At 37.9% G+C, this 21,939-nt stretch overlaps 1 protein-coding gene across 1 annotated transcript; it reads left to right on the top strand.

Moving 5' to 3' along the window:
- The first annotated feature begins 7,305 nt into the window (after positions 1 to 7,305).
- LOC120075072 (ATP-dependent helicase BRM) lies at positions 7,306 to 21,058 on the top strand. Its single transcript, XM_039028235.1, has 14 exons — positions 7,306 to 7,488; positions 8,047 to 9,384; positions 9,503 to 10,828; positions 10,984 to 11,096; positions 11,357 to 11,444; positions 11,537 to 11,623; positions 14,519 to 14,611; positions 14,694 to 14,777; positions 14,859 to 15,062; positions 15,768 to 16,010; positions 16,088 to 17,659; positions 17,766 to 18,311; positions 18,925 to 19,176; positions 20,079 to 21,058. Exons 1-14 carry the CDS (start codon positions 7,306 to 7,308, stop codon positions 20,724 to 20,726), a joined length of 6,777 nt encoding a protein of 2,258 aa, XP_038884163.1. The 3' UTR covers positions 20,727 to 21,058.
- Positions 21,059 to 21,939: the final 881 nt, after the last annotated feature.

Below are 21,939 nucleotides of genomic sequence, written 5' to 3'. Positions count from 1 at the left end.
ATTCTATTGTAGATAACCCGTGAGTGGTGAACTCTGACTATTTTGGAAAGAGGGAGATTTTAATAGAGAAGATGAAGTATTGAAATTGTTCGCCAACAAATCCAATAACTCACATAAGTCTCTTTTCCTCACTGTCAAATTTGATGATCAAAAGTCGTAAGAGAAAGTTTTCTTTTTAGAATGCTAAATATAACAACCACCCACTTACGTGGGTTGAGAGAAAAAAAAAAAGGGGGAAGGGAGTTGTACTCCCTCTCTCATTTTTATTTAAAATAAACAAATGACATTTAATATAAATATAAATATGATAACTAACTTATCATATCATATGTATATTAAATTATATGTTATAATATAACATATAACCTATAGTTTTAATATTATATCATTTATAATATAATCTATAGTTTCTTTTCTCACTTATATGACATTTATATTAAATTTAACAATTGTGAATCTAATTTATATTAATGATAGTTGATTCTTATTCAAATATTTATATCATCTCAATTAATTTATAACGTATCGAATACATTACAATAATTATATCACGTATAATTAAAATAACTCAATTATATCATATATAATTAAATCCCTCTATAAGTTTGAACAATTCAAATTAATCCAAAAATCGATTCTCGTTTAATCCTATTGAGTTACCAATGAGACCTCATGGACCTATAACTTGAAGCTTCAACAGTACATGAATAATTAACCAAACTCTTTAATTAAATTATTCATCATCCGTTAATTATCGGGCACTCCACTAAAGACCGACAGTTGCACTCTTCACACTACATATATATTTCTGTGTCCATTTGATGTAACCAATCAACAATACGATGACCATTCACAAATTGCTCGTAAGTACGACTAGTTTTTCCTTTGTAGTTACATCTAACTTCGTAAGTACCACTGATCCCTTTAATGAATGATAGATCATAGTCCAACTCTGACTAGATCTTATCGGGCCAGGAGAAGGTGTGGCGTCACATTGTTCAAGTCTCGGGATCAGCCGTTAAGGGAGCAACTTATCTACTCACCCCAGCCTTGAGGAAAGAATGAATTCCTTCTTATGTAGCTGTGTTCCCATCTCCCCAATCAGACGAAACCCTAAAATGTTAGGCTTGTTGAGTCGGCGATCTGACCACTCTCACCTATACAAATAAAAGGACCACCCTCATAGCCACAAGTTCGCAACTAACTCAAGACTTAGGTCATGTTACCTATGGTCATCCTGGTGAAATGTAAGTCTTTATTATGAATGGTGTTATATAATGAGACTAAACATTTCGTGGTACGGTCTTATACAAACTTTTTTGTATAAAATATCCCCGTTCACATGTATATACACGAATGATCATGATCAGATCATTTGTAGCACTTTACAACAATCATAACACCTACAAAACGGGTCATACTCGTAGTGTCACTAAGATAAGGTACTCAACCTTATCCATCTACTACAAACCATTTAGGTTATCACTTAAACATGATCCACCCGTATGTCTTTACATATATGTTTAAGCTACAAGATAACTTTGGATGTCAATTTATTGGTTTGTAGTTAATGCAACTAAAAAATAGAATAAAATATCATATATTTTATTTAAATAGACAATGAGTTTGAATAAAATATCATATATTATATTAAATGAACAATGAGTTCGTTCAATACATTTACAAACTATAAGACCTTACGAGATTTAAGGCATTGACCCCAACATGCCCAATATCACATCAAAATCATGCATGTCCAAGACTTTTAAAGTCACATCTAGCATACGGTTCACTAATTCAGTCTGACATGCTTTTATCTTTTATTTCACTAACATAATTTATCCAAACGGGGTAGAAACTGATAAAACATAGTGTAAAGGATCTAACTCTAATATAACATGCTTAACAAATACCGACGGCGTAAATGAATTAGATGTTCCATAATCAAACAACACTAACACATAGTGTCCCAAGATTAGAAAGCATACCTATCACAATACTGTCTGACTTATCGGCCTCTTATCTGGTGGTCAAATAAACACGACTTTTTTGTTGGTGGTGTCTACTCGAATCCCTGTCCATGACTTGCAGACTGACTCCCGTAACCTGGTGTGTTTCTATTAGGGCATTTATCAACTATGCGCCTCTCCTACTTGCAATGAAAACAGACTCTGGAGCCAACCAAATATCGTATTCAGTGACGTCTTCCACATGTGTTACACACTAGCCAACTTCTTTCTACCATTCTTAACTCGGCGGCCTGTTGCTTAAAGTGTCGAAACTGTCTGTCTGTTCTGGCTCTTCCACTGAAAATGAGGCTCGAAAGCTTTCTGATCTACCTTCCTCTTCTGACCCGAGGAAGGTCCTACGCCAAAAGCCCTTAAGTGCTTATTCACCAACTGAAAAGTCCATCTCAACCGCCAAACGAAGTGCTTCAACGTGAGTGGTCAGTTTAAAGGCTCGCATAATACCCTGTATATCGTCCTTCAAACCCTGAACAAATCTTTTTGCTCTCGTGTTCTCTGTAGCAACCAATTCCAGAGCAAAACAGGACAATGTGTTCAACTCATTGTCATACTCCTCCACAGACATGTGCCCCTGCTTATTGTACCTCAAGTTAACAAAGAAGTACTTTGCATAGAAACGCTCCTTGAATTGCTCCCACGTCACTGGTTCACCTCCTGCACTTATCATCCTTCTGTCGACTGCCACCAAATTTGTGTTTTATCAGTAAGCATAAAGATGACACACTACACTTTCTAATCTTCTGGGCATTTATATAATGGGAAATTGTCTAAAAAATTGAGAACCATAACTCTGCATTAATAGGGTTTTTCAATGACCCGTTGAAGGTACTGATGTTGTATTTCTTGAAATCCCACAAGTATTTGGCCTCTATTGAAAAGTCTGATATGCTTTGGTTCTAGGTTAAGTTATGAGTCTGAACTTGCGGCGTCTGAACCTACGAGGGTGGTAATTGTTGGAACTGGGCAAACTGGGCCATTCGCTCGTCCAACATTTTCCCCTACTTTGCATCGTTGATGTGACTGCTTCCCCTATAGTTGCTGCCAAATCAATGAACTCCGTCGAGACGACTGAGGGAATCAGTGTTTTCAAAAGCATAGTCATGTTCTAGGCTTGACTTCGTGTCAGGGTTCTCTGCCACTCTAACCTAGAGGGGTCTCTATGTAGCAAAGGATCCTCTCGTACTAGAGGATTCTCAACTTGTGAACCTTGAATTTATGGATCTCCATCATGTGGATCCTGATCTTGAACCATCAGATTCTGTCCTTCAAGATCTCGCTACCTTCTGGCAATCACGTGACTGCCTATTTCCCTAACACGTACCATTTTCTGGCAATCGTCTGTAACCAATTTTTAACAGTTTCTTTATCAATAAAATATACCAATCATGATTATAAACTTAATATGAAAGTACATGATATTTTGAAAATTTTTCTTAAGGGACATACCCGACAATGACGAAGAATTTGTAGATGGCCAAAAGGGACAATTTGGACTTACCTGGTAAATCATTCTACAAAACCTAAAACATGGACTCTGATACCAACTGTAACAACCCGACTTTCTAAGATATCTCGATGACGAAGAATCCGTAGATGGCCAAAAGGGACGATCTGGACTTACCTGGTAAATCAATTTACAAAACCTAAAATATGAACTCTAATACCAACTGTAATGACCCGACTTTCTAAGACATCTCATAGGGTCGTTACTAAATGCATGCATAAATATTTACATTGAAAATAAGAAGAAACAAAATTGGACTGTTTTTTTTAAATAGAGAATTTAAAAAAAATTAATCTCAATAATTCAAACCGTTTAATTCGAGGTATATTTAAAACATAAATTGGAGAATTAACCAAAAATGAAAATCCTTGACACCTATATTTTGTCGAAAATAAGTTCATGAAAAGGAAACTGTAAAACGTGAAAAAAAACATATGAACTCAAATGCAGAAACGGTTTTTAGTCCTATTGGCAGGGTCACAAATTCCTCTTGTCAATCGCTCGAGTATCATTGCCCTTACCTGAAAAACATCGATAAGATGCTTGTCAAAATTTTGATGCATAACTTCAAATGAGGCTTGCCCATTTTAGACATGAAGTTATTTTGTCTAAGGAACAGTGTCCTAAGACACCTAAAAAAGTTGAGGAAATTAGACGAATCAGCTGATTGTAGCCTGATGTATGTAATGTCATGTACTAGATCTGATATCTGCTATGCAGTGGGATAGTCAATAGATATTAGTCTAATCCATGATTTGATCACTAAACCACCGTTAAGAACATCCTCAAATATCTTCGGAGAACGAGGGATAACATGCTCGTGTATGGTTCTAAGGATTTGATCCTTACAGGATCAACGAACTTTGATTTCTAGACTGATAAGGATTCTAGGAAACCCATATCAGGATCAGTGTTCACTCTTAATGGGTGAGCAATAGTTTGGAGGAGCACCAAGCAAGGGTGCATTGTTGACTCCACTATGGATTATGAGTATGTAGCAACTTGTGAAACTGCCAAGGAAGCTATATGGTTCAATAAGTTTATGACTGATTTAGAAGTGGTTTCAGACATGTCAAAGCTTATCACTCTTTATTGTGATAATAGTAGTGTTGTGGCTAATTCTCGAGAGCCTAAGAGTCACAAACGCAGGAAGCATGTAGAGCGGAAGTATCATCTCATTTGAGAGATGGTGCATCGAAGGGACGTGATCGTCACGCAGATAGCTTCGGTGCACAACATTGTTGATCGATTTACAAAGGCCCTCACAGCTAAGGTGTTTGAGGTCACCTACAGAGTGTGAGTCTACGGGACATGCCACATCTAGTCTAGGGCAAGTGGAAGATTTTGTATTGAGCGCGTATTATGCCCTAGTTTTTCTGTCTTGTGTACTTTTGTATTAATATGACTTTTACGATGTATATCTCACTAGTTTTAGGACAAGTGAGAGATTGTTGGGGTTGATGCCTTACATCTCGAGGGTCATGTAGTTTGTAATTGTAATGTACAAACAATATATTTATTTCATAAAATATGAGTTATTTTATTAAAGATTTAGTAGCATTAACCCACAAAACCAATAAACTAACATCCAGAGTTATATTCTGTAGCTTAAACATGTATGTAGAGACATATAGGTGGATCACATTTAAGTGATAACCTAAATGGTCTGTAGTAGATGGATACAGTTGAGTATTTTATCCTTGTGACACTATGAATACGACCCGCTTTATAGATGTTACACTTGTCGTAAGGTTCTATAAATGATATGATCATAATCACTCACATAGAGACATGTAAGCAGAGTATTCTATATAAAAGGGTTTGTATAAGATCGGACCACGAAATGAATAGTCTCATTATATAACGCCGTTAATAATAGAGACTTACATTTCACCAGGATGACCATAGGTGACATGACACGAATCCTGAGTGAGTTGTGAACTCTTGCCTATGAAGGTGGTCCTTTAATCTGTATGGTTGAAAGTGGTCAGATCGCCGACTTAATATGCCTACCATTTTGGGGATTCGTCTGATTGAGGTGTTGGGAACACAGCTACACAATATGAAAATTCACTCATTCTTTAATGTCGGGGTAAATAGATAAATTGCTCAATTAAGGGTTGATTCCCAGGCTTGAACAATGTGACGTCACACCCTCTATTGACCTGAGAGGGGTTTGGTCATAGTTGAACTGTGGTTTATTGTTCATTAGAGAGATCGATAGTACCTAATAAGTTAGATGTAATTCCAGGGCCCAACTGTACTTACGAGCAATTTGTGAAGGGTAATTATACGGTTGGTTGGTTATATCAAATGGACACAAAAATAAATCTGTAATGTGAATAGTACATCTGTTAGTCTTTAGTAGAGTGACCGACCATTGATGGATGTTGAGTAATTTAATTAAAGAAGTTTAATTAATTATTCAAGTACCTTTAGAACTTCAATTTATAGGTTCATAAGGTGGTCCATAAGGTCACTTCTGTAGCTCAACTGTGATTACTGAGAATTAATTTTGGATTAATTTTAATTATTCAAGTTAATTGAGGGAAATAATTATATGTGATATAATTAATATAATGTATTTGATATATAACGTTTATTTTGAGAGGAATTAAATATTTGAATATGATCCAAATATTAATGGTTTGAATTAGATTCATATAATTAAATTTATTATAAATGTGATTTATATTAAATTTCTAAAATTAGACTTAAATTGGGCTAAATCAAAGTATAGGTTAAATATAAAAAGTTAAATACCTAATATATTAAAAAAAATATAAAATTCTAGTTGGGGTCGAGGTCGAGCAGAGATACTTTCTCCATTCCCAAACGGGGACTCTAAAGAGGTCTCAATTTGACCCATCCTCGATCAACTGAGGATTCTTCATCCCGATCGGAGTGAGACCCATGGAACTCGATCCATAGAATATTACCAACTTTAAAAAGAGAGAAACCCGAGATTTAGGTACATCCTGTGGCTCTATTTTAAATATCAAATGCATCCTAAAAAAATTCGTACCTTTTCAAAACTCAATAACCAAACCAAACACGCATTCAAACCTTTAGTTTTCTCAAATGTTTATATATTCGTGATAAATAGGGAAAGCGAGGGTCAGTCAATAAATAATTAAAATAATAATGCCCTCGAAATGCATTATGATTCATGAGTATATAAATACGAAAACAAAATTTGATAGGACAAAATTGTAAATAGGAGAGTTTCGAGAGCTATAGTTGCAATAAAAAAAAATGTAACTGCAGGGATTTGACCCAGACTCAAACCTCATTCTTCGCATAAAGCCATAAACTCCGTTACCGTCCCTTGAGATAGAGATAGAGATAGAGAGAGAGGGATTGAAAAATCGGAAGAAAAAAAAGAAAAGAAAAGAATTTTTAACGCCTTGGAGGAAAATTGCCAAATCAGTGATTGCGTCAACTGAGCTTTACTGGTTGAGCCCTAAGTCCGATCCCGTTGCCCATTTTCCAAAAATCTCGCTGTAGAGAGAGAGATTTTTTCTTACCTTTTTTTTCTTCTTTTTGTTTGGATGAAGGGTTTTGAACATTGGGATCGGGGGGTATATATAGGGTTTCCGTTGAATTTTTCTTGGGATTTTGATTTATTAAACTTTCCCGTTTTATTTTGATTTTTGTCCTTTTTTTTTTACCCGGGAAGTGAGAGGAAAGGGAGATTGTTTCGTTGTTTGGGTTTGTTGGTAATAGAAGTAGAAAGAAGTGGTGTTCATAGTTTTAGTTTTGGTTTAATTTTGCATGCAATCGGGTGGGGGTGGCCCCCTCCGGAATCCGGGGTTTCCGGCCGGACGGGCGGCATCGACGACATCAGCTGCGGCGTCGCCGTCGTCATCCTCATCGGCGGTGTCAACGCCGCATTTGGGGTTTGATTCAATGCAGCAGCAGCAACACCAGCAGCAGCAGCAGCTAGCGTCTAGGCAGGTAAAGTTGGTTCAATTTCTTTAGTTTGGTGTTCTTATTGTGTTCGACGGATTGTTCAGTTGGGTTCTGAAAATTGAGTTGAGTTCTTTTGATGTGTTATGGTTTTGGCTACCATTTGCCAGCGTCTTAGTGGTGTAAGTGAAGTATGAACTTGGTTAATTTACTTTGATTTGCTGCTGCATTGTTGCTACTCCATGAGCAGTTTCTCGTAATGGGTTTGGAATGGATTTCTCAATTTAGGCATTCTTTCGCCTGGACGGCAGGTTCTTTAATTAACTTTGTTTCATTAGCTCGTTATTTTGCCGAATCAATCAATTGTGAAGTTTATTGGCTTTCTTTTTTTTCCCATCTCTTTTCCTCTGGGGGTGGTTTTGGGGAGGAGGGGATTGCACTGTTTCTTTCTTTGTTTAACCAGGGTATTTGCATCAATGAATGCTGGTAGCTTTAAAAAAAATTGTGCACACATGTTGATCAAGCATCGAAGCCAAGCTGGTGTTTTATGATTTTATTATTAATTTTTTACTGACACGTTTGACAATTTTGATTTATGTTATTCAGTCGCTACAACATCAATTACTCAGGAAATCTGATGGAAACGAAGCCCTTTTATCATATCAAGCTGGTGCTCTCCAAGGAGTATTAGTTGGGAACAACTTTCCTCAGTCACCTGGTTCCTCACATTTGCCTCAGCAAGCGAGAAAATTCATTGATCTTGCTCAACAGCATCATAGTTCATCTCAAGAGGGCCAAAACAGGAGCCAAGGTCTTGAACAGCAAGCACTGAATCATCCCATGCATCAAGCTTATCTGCAATATGCTTTGGCTGCTCAGCAGAAGTCTGCGATGGCAATGCAATCACAGCATCAGGCCAAAATGGGAATTATGAACCCTCAGTCTTTTAAGGACCAGGAGATGCGAATGGGAAATCAGAAAATTCAAGAACTCATTCCCACTCAGGTCTCTAATCAAGCATCAACATCTTTATCTAAAAACTCATCAGATCATTTTGTACGTGGTGAAAAACAAATGGAGCAGGGACAACCATCAACTTCTGATCAGAGAGCTGATTCAAAATCTTCTAGTCAGCTTCCTGCCATGGATAATTTGATGCCTGTGAATATGACACGGCCTATGCAGGCACCACAAGGTCAACCGGGAATAATAAACATGACAAACAACCAGCTTGGCATGGCTCAGTTGCAGGCGGTGCAAGCATGGGCTCTAGAACGCAATATTGATCTTTCACTACCTTCAAATGTCAATATTGTTTCACAGCTTTTTCCAATGCTCCAGCCTAGAATGGTGGTTCCTCATCAAAAAGCTGAAAACAATATGGGACCACAGTCATCACCTGCTGCTGTCTCCAAACAGCAGATCAATTCTCTGTTTGCTGGGAAAGAGGCTTCTGCCCATGCTAATTCATTAAGTGATGTATCTGGACAGTCAAGCAGCACGAAAGCCAGGCAGATAGCTTCGACAAACCCCTTTGGTCAAAACATGAATGCCAGTGTTGTTAACAACACTAACCATGCCAACATTCAGCAGTTCAGCATTCCTGGCATGGAAAACCAGTTACCTTCTAGATTACCAGTTTCTGGAAATACAATACCTCCAGTACATTCTTCTGAATCTTCTGGGAATGTGAACCAAAACATTGAACGTTCCCTTCAAGGAAAGACATCGTTAGGTACCCAAGAGAATTTGCAAACACAGTATGTCAGGCAGGTGAATCGATCATCTCCACAAACTGCTCTTCCTACTAGTGATGGGGGTTCTAGCAATTCAACCTTACCACTAAGTGGACACTCTAATCAGACAGCACAACAGCGATTTGGGTTCACCAAAAATCAATTACATGTCTTAAAAGCCCAAATTTTGGCATTTAGGCGACTAAAGGTGTTCTCTCTTCTTCATAATATGTATATTTTTCATTGCTAGCTTAATGATAGATCCTTTTGGTTTATCTTTTGATGGATGGAGTTTTTATGTTCTTTTCATTTCTGTTTCTTGACAGAAAGGAGAAGGTACATTGCCACAAGAACTTCTAAGGGCTATTGCTCCTCCACCCCTGGATGTGCAGCAGCAGCAGCAGCAATTTCCACCTCCTGGAGGTACTAGTCAGGATAAACCGTCTGGAAAGACTGTGGAAGATATGGGGAATGTTGAGGCTACTGAGAAGGACTCGTTGGCTCTTGCGTCGAGTAATGGGCATAGATTTCCAAGAGAGGAAGTTTCAACTGGAGACGACAAATCAAAGTTGTCAACTTCGGATGTGCAACCTATGCCCCTTGCAATGAAGGAAACAGTACCTTTGGGATCTTCCGGAAAAGAAGAGCAACAAACATTGGTCTCTGTTAAATCAGATCAGGAAATTGATCGTGGTTGTCAAAAGCCTCCTGGTAAAAGTGATTTTCCAGTAGAAAGGGGAAAGGCTATTGCAAACCAAGCTGCTGTACCAGATGTTACGCAAGCTAAAAAACCTGCGCCACCTAGTACACCCCAGTCAAAAGATGTTAGTGCTGCTAGGAAGTATCATGGACCCCTTTTTGACTTCCCATACTTCACTAGGAAACATGACTCATTTGGTTCAGCAATGGCAGTTAATAACAATAACAATTTAACGCTGGCTTATGATGTAAAAGATCTTCTTTTTGAGGAAGGTCTAGAAGTTATCAATAAGAAGAGGACAGAAAACTTAAAGAAGATAGGTGGTTTGCTGGCTGTCAACTTAGAGAGGAAAAGAATCAGACCTGATTTGGTAGTACGATTGCAAATTGAAGAAAAGAAGCTCCGACTTTTAGATCTACAGGCACGTCTGAGGGATGAAATTGATCAACAGCAACAAGAGATAATGGCAATGCCTGATAGGCCGTATAGGAAGTTTGTGCGTTTATGTGAGCGCCAACGTATGGAGCTAACTCGACAAGTACAAGCCTCTCAGAAAGCCATAAGAGAAAAGCAACTGAAATCTGTCTTTCAGTGGCGTAAAAAACTTCTAGAGGCTCATTGGGCCATCCGTGATGCTCGGACTGCACGTAACAGAGGAGTTGCCAAATATCACGAGAGAATGTTGAGGGAGTTCTCCAAAAGAAAAGATGATGATAGGAACAGAAGGATGGAAGCTTTAAAGAATAATGATGTTGAAAGATATAGAGAAATGTTGTTGGAGCAGCAGACAAGCATGCCTGGTGATGCTGCTGAGAGATATTCTGTTCTGTCATCATTTTTGACTCAGACTGAAGAATATCTTCATAAGCTAGGAAGCAAAATAACTGCTGCCAAGAGTCAGCAGGAAGTGGCAGAGGCCGCAAATATTGCTGCAGCTGCTGCCCGATTGCAGGCAAGTGCCCTCTTTTTGATGGTCACTTTCGATCAGAATGGTTATTTTTTTAGTGCCATAACTTGTGAGGAACTACGAAACTTTGTTCTATACAACCTGCTGAGTGCTAATTTGGTAGGTTCATCTCAATTCTGCGTTCTTTTTTGTTGAATTAGGGTCTTTCAGAAGAAGAAGTTAGGGCGGCAGCTGCTTGTGCAGGAGAGGAAGTTATGATAAGAAACCGTTTTATGGAAATGAATGCTCCCAAGGATAGTTCATATGTGAACAAGTAAGTTCTCAATAATGTATGTTAGTATGGTTCACAATATGATGAATGCTTGGTTCGCTGCTGAGGTTCTGTGCTTCAGCTTTGTTTCAAGTTCTGTATTTTTCTCTGCTCTTCTTCCTTTTGCTAGATCTAGAGGGGTCCGTTTCTTTTTAATGCTATCACACTGAACAATTTTTATCTAACTCTTTCTGGATGAAGAGCACTTACAGTATCATGGACTGTCTGTAAATTATTTTCATCTGTCTTTTAATTTTTCTCAGGTACTATAACCTTGCTCATGCTGTGAATGAGAGAATCGTGAGGCAGCCCTCAATGTTACGGGCTGGAACCTTAAGAGACTATCAGCTTGTAGGTCATCACAATTAGAATGGTTCTTTCTAGGATTTCAGAGCACCTTTTATCTTTCTGGATCAGTCTTAATAATTTTTGTTATGTTGTAGGTTGGGTTACAATGGATGCTTTCACTGTATAACAATAAATTAAATGGAATCTTGGCAGATGAGATGGGTCTTGGGAAGACCGTGCAGGTACTTTCCATTTGTTCGATTGTAATCCTTCCAATTTTTGTGAAATGTTAATGTGGAAGTGAGAACATATTAATTCCTTGTAGTGTGGGGTAACTTTATGTACGGCGGCTAATGTTTGATTGATTTATAATTGTGTTAGGTCAGCAAAATTTCCATTCTGGTTAATGGTAGGCCAAGGGGAAAGATTTTTGTGATGAGAGGTCTTAGGGACGATGATCCTAGGCCATTCTTTCTTTTTAATTTGGTGGCGAACGTTCTTAGCAAGTTAGTTTATCTGAGTGGAGAAGGGTGTGGTGGAGGGCTTTATCTTAGGTTCCGATGGAGTTTGGTTGTCACACCTTCAATTTGCTGATGGCACTCTTTTCTTTTTCTTTTTCTTTTTCCTTTTCTTTCTTCTTCTTCCACTTCCACTTCCACTTCTTCTTCTTCTTCTTCTTCTTTTGGGTTATGATAAGGAAGCTCCTTTAGGAATCTTAATGGCTTTGTCTTTCTTTGAAGCTAACTCAGGTATAATGATTAATTGTCAAAAAACTATTTTTGGCTGTGAACTGTGAGCTTGCTAAATTAAATTATGTGGCCTCCTTGGTGGGTTGTAACATCACTCAGCTTTTGGGTGCTTGTCTTTGCCCTTCCTTTGGGAGATGGCCCGAAATCGGTGCATTTTTGGAATTTGGTGGTGGAGAAAGTTCGACGAAAGCAGCCGTTTCTATTAAAAAAAAGATTCACAAATGGTTGTAGTCGTGGAAAAAGGCTTTCTTGTCTAAAGGAGAAAAACTGACTTTGATTCCGTCGATGTTGAGTGGGCTTTTGCTTTACTTTCTTTCCCATTTAGGATCCCCGTTTCTGTGGGAAGAAGTGGACAAGGGGGAGGGGTCCAGCAAATTGGGAGGTTGGTTTGACGTCATTAGAGAGTGGGGATTTTGGTATCAGTAATCTGTGTTTAGGTAAAGAGGCTCTCTTGAAGAAATGGTTGTGAGCATGTGTAGGCGTCTCCCTTTTGAGTTGGTTTCAGGTGGTAGGTTTAAGAGTTCTTGCAAGGGCCCTAAGTCTACTATTGCTTCTGGCATTCCTATGTGTGTTTAGTTTGTTAAGTGCTCTATTGGGGACGAGCTGTATACTTATTTCTGGGAGGATATTTGGGTCGAAGAGAAACCCTTGTGTGCTTTGTCCTCATCTTTATCATTTGTCAGATTGGTGGTTGCATTTGGTGGTTTATTGGCTTATATTATGCCTTCTTCCAATAGATCTTCCTCTCTTTCCCGGGGTTTTCACTGCCCACTCGTAGACTATAATTGGTCAATCTCCTTTTTGTTATTTCTGATAATTTTACTAGTGTGGGGTGAAGAGATTTTAGATCATGTGTTCAGAAGCCCTCTCACAACTTTTCGAGTAATGTTTTCTCCCAGAATCTTTGTCCCCCTTCTCCCACTTGAGGCATTTTCCTCTCTTTGGATGGTTATAATTCCTAAGGGAAGGAAAGAACATTCTCTTATGCCCGACAAGTTTTTGCTTGGAAGAGTGAATACTCAAGACTGTAATAGGGAGGCTTCCCTCCATGATGTTACTACCTCGATTGGTGTGTTCTTTGTAGGAGACTGGAAGAGGACTTGATCATTGCTTTGGGATTGTGATTTTGTTTGCTCTTTGTGGAATCGGTTCTTATAGATCTTTGGGGTTGCGCTGGCTTGTAATAGAGGGTAATAGAGGGTTGTTTCGATGTTTAAGAAGGCACTCTTGAATCTCCCCTTCCCATGACAAAGAGGGTTCTTTGACAATTTTGTTTCTCTTCTCTTTGTTTGTGGCATTTGCCTTGAGAGGAACCGTAGATTTTTTCGTAGAGTAAGAAGAGGTCGGGGAAAGATATTTTGGGATTTTTCTTATAGGCAAGCTTATAATAGGTGTTTTTGTAATTATCAGCTGACCATCATTTCGATCAGGAACCCCTTCCAACTGGGTGGGGGTTGGTTTTTTTTTTTTTTTTTTTTTGGTGGCCGGTATATATCCTTTACTTCATCTACTCAATACAACTTATATTATGGAAGTGGCCTCTCTTCTTTCTGATTGAGAATTTTGACTTAGAACGTGGGAGGAAGGATGTGCGTGTGTGGAGTCCTTCCCTTCGGAGGGCTTCTCTTCTAGGTCTTTCTTTATGTTTTTTTGAACGTTGGAGGAAGGGTGTGCGTGTATGGAACCCCTCTCCTGCCGTTGAATTGGTCTTTGACGTGTTTATGGAGGAATAAAATTCCAAAGAAAATCAAGTTCTTTTCTTGACAAGTTTTGCTTGGGGCGCGTGAACACTACGGATAGGTTTTGAGAAAGAGGCTTTCGCTCTTATGGGCCCTTGGTGTTGCATCCGTTGTTGGAAGGTGGAGGAAAACCTTGATCACTTTCTCTGGAAGTGTCAGTTTGCAAGATCGGTGTGGAATGACTTCTTTCTGGAGTTTGGTTTTGTGCTCGCTCGTCATAGGGATGTTCGTTTGATGATTAGGGAGTCCCTCCTCCATCCGGCTTTCAAAGGGAAAGGTCGCTTTCTTTGGGATGTTGGGATGTGTGCTATTTTGTCAGATCTTTGGGGGGAGAGAAACAACAAAGTGTTTCGTGGGATGGAGACCCTAGTGATGTGTAGTCCTTAGATGTCTCTTTTTGGGCTTCAGTCTCGAAATTTTTTTGTAATTATTCCCTAGGTAACATTTTACTTAGTTGGAAGCCATTTCTCTAAGGGGTTTTGTGGGGTTTTTTTTTTTTTTTTATGTCCTTATATTCTTTCATTTTTTTTTTATCAATGAAAGCAGTAGTTCCTATGAAAAAAAATGAAAGCTTTTATTAAAAAAGAAAAAAAGCTTAATAAGATTAAGATCTCTTTCTGGTACTTTATTCTCTATCTTTCTTTTGCAGGTAATGGCATTGATTGCTTATTTGATGGAATTTAAAGGGAACTATGGCCCCCATCTTATAATTGTCCCCAATGCTGTTTTGGTCAACTGGAAGGTCAGTAATCTTTTCCTGACCATTTGGCAACTACAATTAAGAGCTTAATTATAATAAGAACTGGTAAATGAAAATCTTGCAGAGTGAGCTCCATACTTGGCTACCATCCGTATCGTGCATTTATTATGTTGGTGGTAAGGATGAGCGGTCAAAATTATTTTCTCAGGTAAGAGATGTTTTGTTTCTTATTTCTTTATAATTGAGGTGTCAAGCGACTGAAATTTCTTCTCTGCATTATGTTGTACAGGAGGTTTGTGCCTTGAAATTTAATGTTCTCGTGACAACTTATGAGTTTATCATGTATGATCGCTCAAAGCTTTCAAAAATTGATTGGAAGTATATTATAATTGATGAAGCACAAAGAATGAAGGATAGGGAATCAGTTCTAGCTCGTGACCTTGATAGGTACAGATGTCAGAGGCGCCTGCTCCTAACTGGGACACCATTACAGGTTTGTCAAGAAATTAGTCTTTGTGGCAGCTTGTATGTCAATAGTAGCCTTTTCTAGTATCGCTAGAGTAAAAAATGATCAATGATCGAATAATTTGGATCTGCTGGGTGTGTGGGTATGTTGCTTTCTGATTATTTCTACTATAAATGACTTCCCTGTGGCCTAGAAAATATGTAGAGAGTACAAACATGTTTTAAATATTGTTCATATAAAAAAAAAACATGTTTTAGATATTGTTTGAGAGTCGGCTGTGTAATCTCCAAAAGAAAATTTTCTGTTCAGACAAGGCATTGCGTTATGATTATTTTACCTTCCACAACATATCGGCTGAGAAATTATTTATTGCATTTAAATTAAATCTCTGTTCCTCTGGTCTACCGTTAGAAAAAGCATGCAAAACAGAAATAAAAGAAGTGTTATTGCATCAGATGGGTGGACATAAATTCTGATTAGTATTACCATTATAAAATCTCTTGAAGAATTGCTACTATGCCTTCCTATCGTTTACTGTGGTAAAGATGATACACATCTAAGTTTTAGTTTTGTAATTTAGAAAACTTTTTAAGACTCAATTCAACTTGATGGAGAAGTAAGCATCTTATTTGGGGTACTGGGGGTAATGTCTTGTTATGAACTTGTGACTTATTCATTCACTTTTTAAAATAAGTTTTGTTGAGCGAACATTTCATGAATCTTATTTTGCAGAATGATTTGAAGGAACTTTGGTCGCTTCTTAATCTGCTTCTTCCAGAAGTGTTTGATAATCGAAAAGCTTTTCATGATTGGTTCTCGAAACCCTTTCAGAAGGAAGGCCCCACACCGAATGCTGAAGATGATTGGCTTGAGACTGAGAAAAAAATTATTATTATCCACCGACTTCATCAAATTCTTGAGCCATTTATGCTCCGTCGTCGTGTTGAAGATGTTGAAGGATCACTTCCACCGAAGGTATGATTTTGTTGCTTCTTCTGTTTGCATTTCATTTAATTTGGTCAACTAATGATGATGTCCTTGTTGAAATTCAGGTTTCCATAGTGTTGAGGTGTAGGATGTCAGCCTTTCAGAGTGCTATATATGACTGGATTAAGTCCACTGGCACTCTTCGTGTTGATCCAGAAGATGAGAGACTGAGGGTTCAGAAAAATCCGAATTACCAGCCTAAGGTTTATAAAACATTGAATAACAGATGTATGGAACTAAGGAAAACTTGTAACCACCCGTTGCTTAACTATCCATATTATGGTGACTTCTCCAGGGACTTCCTGGTAAGATCATGTGGAAAACTGTGGATCCTGGATAGGATCCTCATAAAACTTCAGAAGACAGGGCATAGAGTACTGCTTTTTAGTACAATGACAAAACTACTTGATATATTAGAGGAGTACTTGCAATGGCGGCGACTCATATATAGAAGGATTGATGGAACAACTAGTTTGGAGGATCGTGAATCTGCCATAGTGGACTTCAATAGTCCTGACTCAGACTGCTTTATATTCTTGCTGAGCATACGGGCTGCAGGTCGTGGTCTTAATCTTCAGTCTGCGGACACAGTTATTATCTATGATCCTGATCCTAACCCTAAAAATGAGGAGCAAGCTGTTGCTAGAGCACACCGTATTGGACAAACAAGAGAAGTCAAAGTCATCTACATGGAAGCAGTGGTTGACAAGATCTCTAGTAATCAGAAAGAAGATGAGCTAAGAAGTGGTGGGTCAGGTGATTTAGAAGATGATTTTGCTGGTAAGGATCGATATATGGGATCTATTGAGAGTCTTATAAGAAATAACATCCAGCAGTATAAGATAGATATGGCAGATGAGGTCATCAATGCTGGGCGTTTTGATCAGAGAACAACACATGAAGAGAGGCGCCTGACTTTAGAGACATTGTTGCACGATGAAGAACGATATCAAGAAACTGTCCATGATGTACCTTCCCTTCAGGAGGTGAATCGGATGATTGCTAGAAGTGAAGATGAGGTTGAACTGTTTGATCAAATGGATGAAGAATTTGATTGGACAGAGGAAATGACACGGTATGATCAGATACCTAAGTGGCTTCGAGCAAGTACAAGAGAAGTAAACAATGCTATTGCTAATTTATCCAAAAAACCTTCAAAAAATATATTGTTTGGTGGCACGTATGGCTTGGAATCCAGTGAATTTGGCTCTGATTCATCCCTCAGAACTGAAAGAAAAAGAGGGAGACCAAAGGGTAAGAAGATCCCCAATTACAAGGAAATGGATGATGATAATGGAGAGTTCTCAGAAGCAAGCTCCGATGAGAGAAATGGGTACTCTGTCCAGGAAGAAGAGGGAGAAATTGCAGAGTTTGACGATGATGAATATAGTAGAGCTATCGAGGCAACACAACTTAACAAGGATCAGATGGAAGATGGTCCAGATTGTGATGCTAGATATGATTACCCTCGGGCTTCAGATAGTGCTAGAAATAATCATTTGCTTGAAGAAGCTGGCTCTTCAGGCTCCTCTTCCAGCAGTCGAAGGTTGACACAGTTGGTGTCTCCTGTGTCTTCTCAGAAATTTGGCTTCTTGTCTGCCTTAGATGGAAGGCCTAGTTCCCTTTCAAAGAGACTGGTAAACTATTCTCTTCTCTTTTATACTAGTAGTTTTATGTTGGGATGTTGGCCTTTGTCATATATATATATTTATGCATTTTCTTTTGCTTTTTAACTTTTTTCAGCCTGATGAATTAGAGGAAGGGGAAATTGCAATATCTGGCGATTCTCACATGGAGAACCAACAATCTGAAAGTTGGATTCATGATCGTGAAGATGGGGAAGAGGAACAGGTACTGCAACCCAAGATAAAACGTAAGAGGAGTCTCAGGCTTCGGCCGCGCCCTCCAGCTGAAAGGCGAGAAGAGAAGATATATAATGAGTCCCAATCACTTCAATATGGAGATTCTTCATCTCCTTCTCCGTTCGTAGCAGACCATAAATTTACCAAATTTAAGAATGATCCCGAGGCTAAACCTTATGGAGATTCGAATTCCTTGAAGCATGAACAAAATGAATCATCTTCAAAGACTCGGCGTAATTTGTCTGCTAGAAGGATGGCTCCTACATCAAAATTGCACTCTTCTCCTAAATCTAGCAGATTGAATTCTTTGACCGGATCTGCAGATGATGCCGTTGAACATTCTAGAGAAAGTTGGGATGGTAAACAATTGAATGCTGGTGGAAATTCAGCTTTTGGTTCTAAGATGCCTGACATAATCCAGAGGAGGGTACGTACCATAAATTTAAAAAGACATCCTCTTTAAGGAAGGACATGATTATTTGTCTATATTCTTCCATTATTTCTATGTGCATTATTTATTCTTAGACAACCTACTGGACTATAGGATATTGTCTCATCCTTTCCAAATTGAAGTTTACACTTACTCCGTCCATGTCCTTTTCAGTTATATCACTAACATAATTTACTTCTACTTTGGGTCTCTCAGGCCTTTGGGTTTGTTGTAAGTCTTCATTTTATTGGGTAGATAATGAAGCGCTTGGTCTAGTAGAGATGCACGATTGTAATGTGATTTGGTCTCATTTGTATATAAATTTTGTGTGTTTTTTGTGCATCAGAATCTAAATAGGGTTCAACTTGGATGGAAATATACTTGATAATGCTTTTAGAAGATCCTGTCTTGATGAAAGTTTCCTTAGCAATTGCCTTTTCTTACAATGTAGTGCAGTCTCTGAGAAAACTTAGTTTCATGCGTTTTATTGTTATATTGCAACATTTAGTATGGAATTGTTGCATCCTATGATGAACTTGATGACCCCTTTCTAAGTTTTAATGGTTGTAAATTTTATTTTGAACTTACCTGAATTTTTAATATTTTTCAGTGCAAAAATGTTATCAGCAAGCTTCAGAGTAGAATTGACAAAGAAGGGCATCAAATTGTGCCATTGTTAACAGATCTGTGGAAACGGATCGGGAACTCTAGTTTATCAAGTGGGGTCAGTAATAACATTTTGGATCTACGGAAGATTGATCAACGCATAGACAGATTAGAGTACAATGGAGTTATGGAGTTGGTATTTGATGTTCAGTTTATGTTGAAGGGAGCTATGCAGTTTCATGGGTTCTCATATGAGGTATGATTTTAATTGTTTAGTTTTGCTTTTGTCTGGACAAAATTTCGCTGTACTTTCTGAGACTTAAATGGACGAGATCTAAATAAACCATGTAAAACATCATTCTTTTTCCTCCTTTCCATTGGATCCCGCAACTGTAGCTTGCAGCTATTCCTTTTTCCCCATAAATTCTTGCTGTTGGATTGTCTTTTTCTTTCCCCTTTGGCATCTTACTTAGAGTGCGCATTAAATCCTCCTATTCTCGGTGACATATATGTGTATATATGTATATTTTAATGCAATTTTCTGAAATAATTGAAACTAATGCCGAAGAGTGGATTTGTGGTTTTCTGGTTGTTTTCCTTTGGATCTGGATGCCTGTCATTCTTAGCTAACGGCTACTAACCCTCATTTTTCAATGTTCACGAGCTTTGGATATGCTTTGATTTTAGTAATCTCCAACAAACTAAAAGAAATATGGTAGATATGCTACTTTATCAAGCCCCCTAAGTGCAATTTCTTGATCGGTATTTGCAAAGACTAGAAAAGTATGTTGTTCGGCCTTGAGATAAGTCTCCATTGGATCTCATTTTGGCATTGATTCCTCCACACTTGTGCTATTTTTGGCTAGTTGTGTTTGTTTGGTTCGTCATAGTATGTGCTCCCACATCAACAAAATTGAAACATTTACATTTTACAAAAGGGTGTATTCTGTATGTTCAAATCGCTGAGGCCAAAATATATGCTAGTAAATCGGTATAATATTTTATAATCATACTTCAGCATTTTTTCATCAGAACTTGAGTTGCATCTCTTTTTGCATAGGCGCGACTTATATGTCTCTACGCTGACTTTCAGTTCTTTTATTCTCCGACAACTGCAATTAAAATTTGAAATTGTGTTCCTTTAATGTTGACGTGCAGGTAAGATTTGAAGCCAAAAAAGTACATGACCTCTTCTTTGATATTCTGAAGATTGCATTTCCAGACACAGATTTTCGAGAAGCTCGAAATGCTCTGTCATTCTCAAGCCCAGGGTCTTCTGCTGCTGCTTCTTTGAGGGAGAGACCTGCTAGCCAAAGCAAAAGACAGAAGATGATAAATGATGTGGACACCGACTCGGGCCCGCCGCATAAATCACTGCATCGTGGACCTATGTCCGGGGAAGAAACGAGGGCCACGAGAGGTCATTTGTTGGCACAAAAAGAATCAAGATTTGGTAGTGGAAGTGGAAGTAAGGATCAATATCAGATAGAAGAACCCCCACTTCTTACTCATCCTGGGGAACTAGTTATCTGCAAGAAGAAAAGAAAAGACAGGGAAAAATCAATAGTTAAGCCAAGGACTGGATCTGGTGGCCCAGTCTCGCCGCCTGGTGTTGCTCGTGGCATTAGAAGTCCAGGTCCCGGTTCAGTTTCAAAAGACAGCAAACAATCTCAACCCTCTGCACATTCTCAAGGATGGCCCAACCAGCCTCAATCTGCGAACGGCAGCGGTGGACCTGTCAGTTGGGCAAATCCTGTTAAGAGATTAAGAACAGATGCTGGAAAGAGGAGGCCCAGCCATATCTGACTCTATAGGTTAGTATATGAAATAGAGATTTAAAAATCGAGCTCAAGCGATGAGGATACTGGTGAGACCCCTATCGTTTTGTAAAGGTGCCGACAGCTCGTGGTGTTAATAATGTAGGTCTTTGCTCTTCAATGCATTACATATATAGATCCTCCAATGTTTTATATTATTGAAATACATCTTTACATCTTATAGTTAGATCTCTGTACTCTAATGGCTATATCCTTCAAAGTTACTGTTGTATTCAATTATGCCGATTGATAGCAACTCTGTTTCTTTGGCGCAAATATTGAAAAAAAAAGGGGGAAAAAATAGTTGTATTGGCCATACAATTTCATCCATTTCTCTTTAATCACCTAATATCTTTTCGCAGTAACATTGTTATTATTATTTAGTAAAGCAAGCAACCCATCGATCCCTACACGTTTTTTGTTTTTTTTTTTATATAAAAAAAATCAAGTGGACGTGTAATAAGAATATTGAAATTCATAGGTCTTGTTTATGTGTGATTGATTCTTAAATGAGTTTTGTAGGAGTTTGTTTAGCATAATAAGTTAAGTCAGAAGTGCTTGATGAAATATTGTTCTGCCCATTTTGATACTTTGCTTCTTGAATTGTATCCAAACTGAAGCCAATTGTAGAGCTTGGAAATTTTTGATTGAAAAAACATTTTGGTCCTTGAATTTTTTTAAGAAGTTACAATTTAGTTCATAAATTATAGTTGTTTAGTTTTTGTACCTTCAAATTTGTTACAATTTAATTTTTAATACTTTGAAATTTATGATTTTCTAGTTTCTATCCTTAAAAAAAGGAAATTCAAAATTAAGTCTTAGTTTCGATTACGTAATAGCTTATCATCTATAGTTTATAAAAAAATTTGATCTCGAATTTGTTTACTGATCAACCTTTATACTTTTTTGTAGTTAGATCTTACAAAAATTTCCACGATAGGGTAATAAGTCATACAAATTATGAGTGAATTGTAAAAAATAATACGTTTAAGTTTTTACCTTATAAAGCTAACATTTTTTTTTGAAAACTTGTAAAAATAGTTTTCTCGGTCCATCTCGGACGAGATTGACCATAAGATTTTAGTTACAAATCAATTTTTTTTCAACTTATCGATTATTTGGGCTTTTTCTCGGTACATCTCGCAAGATTATACATCGAGTTTTTATACATCTCGTTGTTAATCTACCAAGATTATATATAT

Source organism: Benincasa hispida, chromosome 1 (genome assembly GCF_009727055.1).
Source record: "Benincasa hispida cultivar B227 chromosome 1, ASM972705v1, whole genome shotgun sequence".
NCBI classification, from domain to species: Eukaryota; Viridiplantae; Streptophyta; class Magnoliopsida; order Cucurbitales; family Cucurbitaceae; genus Benincasa; species Benincasa hispida.
The sequence above is the reverse complement of the archived record's forward strand: the minus strand, read 5'-3'. Positions and strand labels throughout refer to the sequence as shown.